This window comes from Pituophis catenifer, unplaced genomic scaffold, assembly GCF_029215685.1.
Source record: "Pituophis catenifer annectens isolate HBS135680 unplaced genomic scaffold, rPitCat1.0.hap2 SCAF_1, whole genome shotgun sequence".
In the NCBI taxonomy this organism is placed as follows: Eukaryota; Metazoa; Chordata; class Lepidosauria; order Squamata; family Colubridae; genus Pituophis; species Pituophis catenifer.
Genome location: NW_027256881.1, coordinates 209,195,821 through 209,208,318, shown reverse-complemented (window position 1 = coordinate 209,208,318; position 12,498 = coordinate 209,195,821). Strand labels below are relative to the sequence as shown.

The following is a 12,498-nucleotide window of genomic DNA, read 5'->3' as shown; positions in this document are numbered from 1 at the left end:
CAAGTTTCGTAAGATGAGAAATAGAAGAGATTTGACATGCTTGGTGTCCAAACTTGGTAGAACCGATGACTGAGGATCAGTGTTGGTTTTCACTCTTACTATACCACCTGAATTATGCAGGTATGGGGTTACCTGTTGATTTACCTTACCTGTTTTTCTTTCCTTGTGTGTTTCGTAGATTCCTGGGCCTTCTGGTGACAAGGAGAACTTGATTTCAAGCCATCTGCATGTTTGATGCTCCCGCTCTGCTATGGAATCCTGGCCTACGCTGGGCTGGCTCCTCTTCCTTAGCTTAATTGCTGACTGCCTGAAGGGAACGCGAGCACGGGACTTTACGGTGAAAGATATTGTGTACCTTCATCCTTCAAGTAAGACTTGTGAAGCAGGCCATAACTTATACAAGGACTAGGGAAAGCTCAAAGAATAGAACCAGTAGATAGCACAAATAGGAGAGCACAAATGCCCTCAGATTGCTAGCCAGGGTGGATAAAAATCAATGATTTTTTTTAAAAAAATCAAAAAAATCAGATTTTTTTTATTTAAATCAGATTTTTTTTATTTTTATCGAATTTATTTTAATAAAAAACTTTTGGGGTAAAAATCTATTGTAAGATAGTTTTCTATTTAAGATACATAAACAATTTAATTTATTCAGGATGAAATGGAGCTTAGTTATATAGCATGAGGCTGTATATTCTGCAACACTGGGACTATTGGTGAATCAACAGTGGGTCAAAGGAGTAGCAGAGATGACAGTTGCTCTTTAAAAATTATGATTTAAATCGAGTTGATTTAAATCAAGCCTTTTTACTAGTGATTTAAATCATGATTTAAATTGTGATTTAAATCAACTCGATTTAAATCAAGTCCACCCTGTTGCTAGCACATAGGAAATAAAGCAAAGAGATGTTGCAGTTTGTTTTTATGAAGTGCTGGGTTTTGCATCAAAGCTTCTTTCTGTCTGTGGCCAGTCCATTGGAAAAGCCAAAGGAGCTTCTGTCCCATTATTGCTCTTGGACAGAAGCTCCTTTGGGCTATGTTGTGGGTAATGTTCTCTGGTTTGACTTGCCAAAATCTATTCTCTGCCACACTTGCTAATGAGGACTTTAGTAAATCATCTTGATGAGGCAAATGGTACATTCTCTGCAGCAACTGTTAGATTTTTGCAAGCAATCCAGAGGCATCTCCTCGTGCTACAGCTTTTGTGAGAGGTCTGGGAAAGAGTGGCCGGATTTCATTGGCTGAAGAGCTTGTAGAAATTCAGCAATTTCCTTCAGCATCATTGGACAAAATTTGGCCTGTGCTGCCGAGAAAGTCCGAAATGCTGCAAAACAGTGTGATGTTAACAACCTGGTAAGTGAGGTGGCCACGTAGCTTTGGAAGAAACTTCAAAAGTTTCAAGAGAAACTCCCTTGGAGTTTCAAAACTCCAAGAGAGAACGCCTCTTTTGATGAAGGAAAGCAGGCCCCTGATTTTGGAGAATGCTCTGATACAGGCTAGTCAATGCAGAAAGTAAACACTGTACTTTCCTAAAATATTACAGAAAAAGAGTATAATCAGGGGGTGTACTTTGTGCTACGTCACTTCTCCCCAAGTGCTGTTTAGAGCTGTCGTATTGATTGTGGTCATGGGCCAAAGAAATCCTTTGCAGGAAGATAGTCCTTAATAGCTAGATAGGGTTCCTGATGTAAGTTAAATGGAATTTATAACAAAATAACAGAGTTGGAAGGGACCTTGGAGGTCTTCTAGTCTAAGCCACTGCCCAATCAGGAAACCCATTTTAGAAAACGGCTATCCAATCTCTTCTGACAATACTCCAGTGTTGGAGCGCCCACAACTTCTGAAATCAGAAGTTAAAACAATTAATCCATGGATTAATTGTTTTAACTGTCAGGAAATTTCTCCTTAGTTCTAAGTTGATTCTCTCCTTGATTAGTTTCCATCCATTGCTTCTTGTCCTGCCTTTAAGTATGTCCAGACTAGAAATGCTTGTTAATTTAAACAACATTTTATTTACGGTGGTTTCAACTTGTTTAAATATACTACTGTTTAATAAACTAACCATATTTTACTGCTCTTACGGCAAAGAAATAGTAAACAAAGAAATAGTTTTAATAAAACTCAGATAGCAAAACTCGCTAAGCACTTTCCTCTTGCCCTTACCTACCAAAATAGCTACAAAAAGGGAAAAATCCCAAAGGTATTTTTTTCATAGACAAAAAGGGGAAATAGACAAAAGGGGGAAATATACACAGTTCAGTCTCATTGATGTTTTGCTAAATTATGATTTAGCGTTGTGTTTAAACCTGGCTTTTTATTGCAGAGGAAACTTTGTAGAAAAGATAAATATAAGAAACCTAAGATACGTATATTTGACTATGAACGCTAAGTTGTGCTGTTCATTTTCTGCATGGAACTTGTACCTAATTCTAAATTTAGTGCATGGACTCAGTACTTTAGTGATGGATAGGAGAATTTAGAAGAGTCAGGAAATGCTTATTTAAAAGGAGGGATTATTAGGAGATAGAAATACATCATGTGTAGGGAAGAAAACATAAGAGAAGGAAAGCGAATAAACAAGAAACCAGGTATTCTTTCTTAGATCCAAACTTTTCTTTATAATGTATAGAGCTCAGTTATATCCTTCCCCCCTTCCCCCCTTAATCAGAAAGGGTTGGCTAAAAACTTGGGGGGGGGGGGTTCTGTTCAGCTGAAGCTTTTCTTTTCTGCAATGCAGATCATAGGTAGGGAAACTTAATTCATATAGAGCAGGGGTGTCAAACTGGATTTCTTTGAGGGCTGAATCAGCATTGTAGTTCTCCGTAGGCCAATGGGGATGTGGGGGTGCAGCAAGGGGGAGACTGGACAGCTGCCTCCTGCAGCACCCTGACAGTCAAAACGGGGCACAAAACGGGGCACCTCATTTTAGCCCTCGATGGCCTCTTGCAGCACTCTGCCAGCTGAAATGTTCGAAAACGGCCCGTTTTTGCCCCCGTTTTAGGGCCCGTTTTCAGCTGGCAGAGTGCTGCAGGAGGCCATGGAGGGTGAAAACAAGGCACGGGGGAGGGGGGAAACACGTGGCCTGTTTCAGCCGCCAGAGGCACCGCAGGCCGGTCCTTTGATATTTCCAGGCTAGCCCCGCGGGCTGGATTTAAGCACCAGCCGGCCGGATCCGGCCCACGGGCCTAGAGTTTGACACCCCTGATATAGAGGCACAGGAGGGAAGGAACAATTCATTCCAGGTTGGATTCGATCCTGCATGTTATTTGGGGGTATGAAAAGGCATCTATTTGGCTATAATTTCTATCTTCTCCAGTCATCATGACTCTATTTGTTTCATTTTACCTCATGGTTTTGCTGTTATCCTTAATTTTCCCACATGATGCCAAACAAGGGTAAGGCCAGTTTTCATTGACAAGTAAAATATCTACAAATCAATCAATCTCTCCCTCCCTCCCCCCCCCACGCTCTCTCCCTCTCCATCACTCCCTCCCTCTCCCTCTCCCTCTCTCTCTCTTTCTCTCTCTCTTCTTTCTCTTTCTTTCTTTCTTTCTTTCTTTCTTTCTTTCTTTCTTTCTTTCTTTCTTTCTTTCTTTCTTTCTTTCTTCTCTCTCTCTCTCTCTCTCTCTCTCTCTCTCTCTCTCTCTCTCTCTCTCTCTCTCTCTCTCTCTCTCTTTCTTTCTCTCCTGTCTTCTTTACAAATTGGCTGGTAAGGTGCATTGCTGTTCATCAGTGGAGTTAATAGCCAGATATAGTTACAGGCAATTCCTGACCACAGGGCAGTTTCTTTTTCTTCCTTTAGAATAGCTCTTTTACAGGAGTGTGCCCTTTTGCCCCAAACCACAGTCTGTAAGACTTATTAAATTCTCTAATCACGAGCCAAACAAGAGTCTCTCACAGCTGTACCATTCTTAAAAAACTTTCTTTCAGTATAAGTCTTTCTTTCTTTTTTTTCTCCCCCCCCCCCCCCCGGTTTTTATCTTAGCCGGGACAAAAAGTACAAAGCATTCAGGAGCTTTCACGGTCTCTTTGTCTCTAGGTATACACTTTTGTACGTGTAGGTACAAGATGGAACATCAAGCAAGTGTAATTGTGGCACTATCTCTCTCCATACAAAAGAGTAGCTATGATACCTCTGTTCTTAGATACGGACTTAATTCAAAGGCTCTGAATGAACAAAAAGCTAGAGCAGCCGTGTTCTCTGTCGAGATGTTCTATTTTCTGCAATATGGTTTCTCCGTGCCTCTGAGACATATAACCAAAGCTGTTTATTTGTGCTACAGTGTTTGCATTTATATAGTGCCTTCAAGTAATTGACTCCTGGCAACTGCAATTTTCTTAGCAGGGTTTTTCAGAAGTAGCTTGCCATTGTCACTGAGAGAGAGTCACTGGACCATGGTCACCCAGCTGACTTCCTGCCTAAAGTTGAGACTAGAACTCATTATCTCCTGGTTTCTAGTCTGGTGCCTTAACCACTACACCAGAGTGGTTCTTGTTAAAAGTATTTACATTTCATTTACATTTACATTTCATTTAAGGATATCTTTCAATGCAGCGCAGAGTAACCAGATATATCATTTGTCAAATTACCATCAGGATAAGATAGTGGAATAATCAAGAATAGTAAAAGTATAAAATAATTCAGCTTCTTATAATCAATTTGGTATTTCTTAAATGCTTCTGGTCATTCAAGTTAGTTATATTTGGAGCCAGGGAATTATTCTGAATCCTTTTGTTTATTCATTTTCCGAAGTTTTATTTTCACATAATGGATCCCTAGGCAAACTTTTTTAGTTAAAGGAGACGCATTGTATGGTTCTGTATATAGCATTCTCTATAGCATTTTATCACTTGGAATTTATTGGCTGTAGGTCCTGTCATTCCATAAATGGTGTAAGGTTTTGTCCAACTGTGACTATCCATCAGTAGAATGGACATGCTGTTGGAAAGATTCTTCCTTTCTTTGCAGCTCCATTAAATCATTTCTGAAGACTAAAGGGCCTTCTTAATAGCAATAGCAATAGCAATAGCAATAGCAATAGCAATAGCATTTAGACTTATGTACTGCTTCATAGTGCTTTACAGGCCTCTCTATGTGGTTTACAGAATCAGCATATTGCCCCCCAACAATCTGGGTCCTCATTTTACTGACCTTGAAAGGATGGAAGGCTTTCCATATTGCATCTTCAATCCCGGTAGTCAAATATTCTTCCTCTTCATGTAAAACAAAACATTTTGGCCTTTTGTATAGCTTTGCTTCCATTGAGCTATAGCTAGGATTAACACAATGGGTAAAATTAACACAAGACTTTGTAGATGTATCCCCCAACCCTCTTAACCTTCAAGAGTTGTTGATTTAATTGCTGATACTTTAATGTGTAATTAATTATCACTTGGTACTTTTAAAAATAGGAATGGAAAGAATTTAGGGAGCTGAAGTTGCTGAGGGTACAGTGCACAATAAATTCATGGTGCATACTTAATATTTGTGCTATCTCTCTCTCTTTCCTGTTCTATTTTTTTTAAAAAAAATGTGGTTCTAAAGTTAGGTATAACTTTCCATGTTTCTGCTTCATTCAGTTTTGCTTGCATTTGACTAGATGTGCATAGGATGCAAGCTAAATCTGTAGAAGAGCAGGCACAGCTGGGGGCAGAGTTAAATGCATCATCAGCTTAGAGTCCTTACATTACCACAAGAGAGCCAAGTCTACCCTCCCTTGAATTTTATTGGCCCTTATCTAGCACCAATTTAGTGCTGTTCATGAGATGGCTAGATTCTTATGTATAAGCTTGAATAAATCTTCTACGCAGCAACCTTAGAAATGGTCCTGATTCATTGCACCTGACAATATCTATAGTAAAAGTATGCTCTGAATTAGAAATGTCACCTGTTGCAGAGATACCAGTATCTCTTCCTCGATCCTGTACATTAACACTATCAGGACCTCAAAAGAATTGAGAGAGTTCATTTTCTCTCTCAACCCACTGACTCTGATTGAGCAATTGGTCCATTTGGAATTTTCAAAGTATTGCGTAGGTGTTCTCTCTAAATGACCCTGATAGCCATCACAGCTTTTCACAAAGCAGCCATTTAGCAGAAGGTAAATAGATTGAGATTATCTATTATCTCCTCTTCACACTCTCTCAACTCCCAGCATACTCATTACCACTCACACTTTATGTTAACCTTCCCTCCATCCTACCATCAAGACAAGTGGAGATGCTATTAAATAACTGGCCTGCAGCCACCCATCATTTAAAAAAAAAAAAAATTCTAAGAATGCTTACACAAGCTATATGGGTCATAGAGGCATTGTTATCAATAAAAAGTTAGAAGTTAGAGGCTGGTGCTTTGCTTCTCAGCAAAGTTTTTTATTTGGTTTTTCTTTGCTTTTGGTTAAAATAGCTTGAAAAAGACAGAATAAAAAGGGTACCACATTGTCTTGCCCTGCAGTGGCAGTACAGTTTTGTTGCATAGATTACTATGATCGGTTTGTAGCCAAGGGCTTATTTGGGGGTGAGTGGGTGGTTTGGGGGTGCCAGTCCTAGCTACCTAATAACAAGAAGTCTATGTAAGCAGATGGGATCAAGTTTTTTTTTTTTAAAGCAGAGGCAATCAATAGGTTAGAAAATAAGACTTGAATAGAAGTGTTGACAAAAACTGGGGATGCATAGCCAGGAAAAGACTAGAGAAGCCCTCAGAGATATCTAGGACTCATATTTGGAAGAATCTGAATAGATTTTCACAGGGTGCATAAGATACAGGAGTGTAAGTGTTGGATGAATGTTAAAATAAACCTCTTAATAAGGTAAAGTAAAGGTTCCCCTCGCACATATGTGCTAGTCATTCCCAACTCTAGGAGGCGGTGCTCATCTCCGTTTCATCTCCGTTTCCAGCGCTGTCTGAAGATGTCTCCGTGGTCATGTGGCCGGCATGACTAAACACCGAAGGTGCATGGAACGCTGTTACCCTCCCACCAAAGTGGTCCCTATTTTTCTACTTGCATTTTTTATGTGCTTTCGAACTGCTAGGTTGGCAGAAGCTGGGACAACTAATGGGAGTTCACCCCCTTACACGGCACTAGGGATTCGAACTGCTGAACTGCCAACCTTTCGATCGACAAGCTCAGCATCTTAGCCACTGAGCCACCATGTCCCTTAATAGCAGGACGTTATTTGTTTCTAGTGGAACTTCTGTGCCAGTTGACTAGCTGTACTCATTAATGCATGTAGTCCTCGATTTACGATGGCAATTGAGCCCAAAATGCCTGTTGTTAAGTGAGATATTTGTTAAGTGAGTTTTGCCCCATTTTACGACCTTTCTTACCACAGTTGTTAAGTGAATCACTGCAGTTGATAAGTTAGTAACCCAGTTGTTCAGTGAATCGGGCTTCCCCAATGATTTTGCACATCAAAAGATTGCAAAAGGTGATCTCATGACCTTGGGACTCAACAACAGTCATAAGTGTGAACCAGTTGCCAAGCATCTGAATTTTGATCACATGATCATGGGACTGCTGGTCATAAGTCACTTTTTTCAGTGTTGGCGTAACTCTGAATGGTCACTAAATGAACTGCTGTAGGTTGAAGACTACCTGTATTTTAAAAATTTCCAGGTGAGAGTGGAAAACAAGTCATGGATTTGCTGTGAACTAGTTTAAGCTATGATTGACTGACCATTAGACTAACATTTTGGAGCCAGTGTGATATAGTGGTTAATATGTTGGATTACAGTTGGATAGATCTCTAAACTGTGAAAACTCACATATGACGTCACTCTCTTTTAGTCCAACTTGCCTCATAAGACATCTTGGGATAAAACAAGATAATTGTGTAAGCTGTCCTGAGATTCTATAGAGAAAGCAAACTATGTTAACAAATACATTTTTCCCAACCTGTCCTGTTTCTTTCTATTATCTTTTTCAAAAAATGGTGAAAGATGTGGTATCCAAATCTACTTAGTTGACTTCTTCGGAATCTTGATTTAAATGTTAAATGTTTTAGCTATCTCAACCAGAGTCTTGTTAAGATGATATAACTATAGATATGTATATACACACGCACACACATACATACGAAGACTTTTGGTTAAAAAAACCCCAAGTGCTGAACCAACATTTCAGGTACTCCTGCCAATGAGGCTGAACTTGTTTTTAAATATGTGAAAAGTCTATGCAGTGAGCTTTATTTCTTTAATATATTATGTCCTTTAATATATTTTGTTTGAAAAATGTTCCAGTTAACCTTGTAACTGATGTCATGATCACATCTGCATTTTTCAGCAACTCCATATCCTGGTGGATTCAAATGTTTTACCTGTGAACAAGCAGTAGATAACTACGAATGCAACCAGTGGGCTCCAGATGTGTACTGTCCAAGAGGTAAATCAGCTTTATGTTGCCAGGAAAGCAGTGAATATAGATCTCTTCTGATGATGCTTTAAATGTCCCATGTAAACTCTTAGCATCAGTCAGGTAGCTTTTCATCTACCACCTTGGAAGGTTGTGTGACACATCTGACCCTGCCGATATAGATGTCCTTATGCTTGTAGACATTGTTGTCTAGGCAGATGAGATGCTATAATCACTTCATGAAAAAAAGACTCTCTGGACTTTTGATATGTTGCTATACTCTGCATAGCCATGGAAATGTATTAGGAGTTTTTAAAGAATTGCAGCAGCTTTTTTGAAGGAAGCCAATGTAAAACTTTATAACATAAAAAAATGTTTCTTGCATCTAATGCTAGAACATCTTGGTGGAAATGCAAAACCTTTCTACATACAGTACAGAATGAAGTTAGTTGAAATTGTTTTTAAAAGAGGGATGGAAAATGTCTTCTACTCTTATAAACAAACTTATACATATGAAATGTTTGTAATATGCTCTTTCTCTCTCTCTCTCTCTCTCTCTCTCTCTCTCTCTCTCTCTCTCTCTCTCTCTCTCTCTCTCCCTCCCTCCCTCCCTCCCTCCCTCCCTCTGACCCTCCCTCCCTCCCTCCCAACTTGCTGTAGAAATAAAATTTGATTCCGTCATGGACACATCTGTGTAATTTCCTTAGGAGCAGGGGTGGTTTTGACTTTCTCTCTTCTAGCCTACAGCCTTGAGGTTTCTTAGTGGCTTCCCAGCTAAATTGATCAGATCCTGTTTAGTAACTTTTAAAGTTCATCCATGATCTAGATGCTGGTACTTAAGTTTAATTTCTGGTGCAGTTTTCTTGATAACAGCATGATTTGCTATCACCTTTCAGGACATTGTTTTCCCACCTAGTTTGTACCCCTGGTACTGCTGTACACAACTAAATTAACACTAGAAATAAAACCTCCTATTTCTCTTGCTAGCAACAAGATACTGCTATTCTCAACATACCCTGGAAGCCAACGGAAAGAGTGTATCAGTCACCAAGAGATGCGTGCCACTGGAGGATTGTTTGACTACGGGATGCATCGCTCTCCAGCATAAAGGACTCAAGGTAAGGAGAAGAAATAAATTGGTGTGTTGTCTCTTTTTCATACATTGTGAGAAACCGTTTCATGGACATAACTTGGAAGTTGGTTGCTTTGGCATTGTAATTGTGACTGTAATTCTCAAAATGAGAAAGATTTAAATGAAAGAAATTGTTGGAGTTAAGAACATGACCAATGCTGATGACTTGTAGTGGAGAAGATAGGTTTACTAGGAACCTTGGGTCAATGCTGATGATTACCAAGAGGCATCAGTTAGAGAGGTGAGAAATGGAAGTTCTCAACTCAAAAACGGATGCAGCCAATATATGTTACCCAGGGGATGTTACTAACAATGGCCTGGACATACAGTAGAGCAATAGCACTTAGTCTTATATACCACTTTACAGTGTTTTACAGCCCTCACTAAGCGGTTTACAGAGTCAGCATATTGCCCCCAAGAATCTGGGTCCTCATTTTACCCACCTTGGAAGGATGGAAGGCTGAGTCAACCTTGAGCCAGTCAGGATCGAACTCCTGGAGTGAGCAGTGAGTTAGCCCTGCAGTACTGCATTCTAACCACTGCGCCACCATGGCAATAAATTACTGTTTTCAGATGGTGACCTGAACTAATTCATGTGGGTAGAATGCTCCACATAAAATATTCCACCCACTCAACATGGCTATTAGAGCAACTTTCCTGGAGTTCTTGAAAGATTGTCAGTTTCTCTAAAGTTCATTTTAAGGAGCACTTGTCCCCCTTTTTAAAATGGAGATGCATATTTCTGAATTTCACAATTGGGGCCCTCTGCAGCGGTAATAAGGCTTTCCAGCCAATGCTAGAAAATTGATAGAAGAACATTTATATTAAATCAGAATGTAACAGTCTTTTATTTTGTATGGATGCTTCCACAGTTAAAGTCTTTTTTTTTTTCCCTTTCCTTCCTGTGATTTAGAAGTTGATAATAATAGGGTAAAATGTCCCTTCTTCCTCCAGGAATATAAATGACGATTAATAGATGAAGGGGATTTTATGGTATGCTTAATGCTTTGGGGGAAGACATTCTATCAGAATTTAAAGCAGCTTCTCTGGTATCATGTCATAAATGTATTACTTTTTTTCGCCCGTCAAGTTTTAAAATGTATAAAATCAGTAATTCATGATTTGATGTTATGAAATAGGAGGGTAATTTTGCCCATCTTCGCTTGTTAGCCAATTGTAAAGGATAGTTCACCAAAGATATATCAGTTAAAAGTTAACTGCACCTTCTAATCAAACATGTATAGCCAAGCTGTTCCCCCCCCCCCCCCAGTTAAAACGGTTTCTGGTTGGTTAAGCAAATTTTAATTACAGCTATAATGTGAAGATGGGCCTTGATATTTTTTTTAAAAAAAAATCATCAATCATCCTTTTGAATGTCCTTCATCTTTATAGCAACTATGCTTTTGGAGCTATGTGGTTTAGATCAGGGTTGAAATGTAAAATTTGTTACTACCGGTTCTGTGGGCAAGGCTTGGGGTGGGGGGGATGTGACTGGGTGGTTTTTTGTTTAAAAATTTTTTTAAAAAAACTTTTCAAAGCATTTTTTCTAATGCTTTGAAAAGCCTCTGCCAATCAGGCAACTCAGCTGGGATCGTCAGAGAGGCTTTTTAAAAAATGCTTTGAAAAGCCTCTCTGCCGATCAGGCAACTCAGCTGGGATCGTCAGAGACTTTTCAAAGCATTTTTTTAACCACCTCTTCGGCCAAGAGGTTGCAGAAAATGCTTTGAAAAGCCTCTGACAATCCCAGCTGAGCCGTGCGATCATCAGAGGCTTTTTTTTTTACTTTTAAAAACATTTTTTCTATAACCTCTTCCGACGAAAAAAAAGCCTCTGATGATCGTGCGGCTCAGCTGGGCATGGGGGGGGGGGCAGGGATTTTAGCTACCGGTTCTCTGAACCACCTGCTGCCATCGCTACTGGATTGGGCGATCCGGTCTGAATTGGGAGCATTTCACCCCTGGTTTAGATATATATAAAAGGGGGCATTTTTCTATACCAGAGCAGTTTTAAACAGCAATAGCAGCAAACTCTAGGATATAATGTGTATCTTGCCTCTGATAGTGAAATTTCTATCAGTTGTCAGAAAAATGATTGAAGTGTCTTTTCTTTTTTCCAGGTATGCACTTCTTGTTGTGAAGGAAACATCTGCAACTTGACATTACCTAGGAATTCAAGCGATGCTGTATTTTCAACAACAACGCCTATAAATCATACACAGAGACATTGGCAAGATACATCCGTAATAATGTTAGGTCTCCTGTCTCTCTTTGCTACGTAGACCTTTTTGGATCAATTACCAACTAAACATCAAGGAAATCCAGTGGGATGAAAATATTTATGCACACAAATATGACCTTAATTTAATATATGTTTTTCAATGCTTTCTTTTTTTAAGTGACATTTTAAAACAATCCTTTAAATTCCTTTAAGCCTTGGCTGACTCAAAAGCCATACTTTCTGATCTGTGTCTTTAAAAAAAGGAGGGACTTTTGTTATAAGTTGAATGTTCTGAACGAAAACTTTTGTATAGCCATTAAAAATGGGTGTATTTTTTTTTTAAATCATTCTTTAGTCTAGTGAAAGGAATATTTCTAGAAATTGCATACTTTGAATAATATCAATTGAAAACCAGGGTTTCAAAATAACACTATTCTGCTATGCAAGAAAGGATTCTAGATAATTGTTTTACAGTATCAAACCAATCTTAGCTTGATCATTGTATTGGATTTGATCTTGATTTAGTAGTCTATATTAGTATATCGCTAGATGAGTGGTGCGGTGGCCTAGAGGTGGAGCTCTCGCCTCACAATAAGGAGGCTGTGAGTTTGATCCTAGGTAGAGGTAGATATTTCTCTCTCTGGGCACAATGAGAATATATCTGCTGAAGAAAACTCTGCATTGGTGACAGGAAAGGCATCTGGCCAATAAACACTCATCTCCATTCAGTTGCCCAGACTCCACCCCACAAGGGATTATGGGGGTCATTAAAAGGAGATGATGGTTAGTATATCGCTA

At 39.3% G+C, this 12,498-nt stretch overlaps 1 protein-coding gene across 1 annotated transcript; it reads left to right on the top strand.

Moving 5' to 3' along the window:
• The first annotated feature begins 250 nt into the window (after window positions 1–250).
• On the top strand, window positions 251–11,761 carry LYPD6 (LY6/PLAUR domain containing 6). Its single transcript, XM_070957009.1, has 4 exons — window positions 251–368; window positions 8,283–8,381; window positions 9,339–9,469; window positions 11,600–11,761. The coding sequence occupies exons 1-4, from the start codon at window positions 251–253 to the stop codon at window positions 11,759–11,761; spliced, it is 510 nt and encodes a 169-aa protein (XP_070813110.1).
• The last annotated feature ends 737 nt before the right edge of the window (window positions 11,762–12,498 follow it).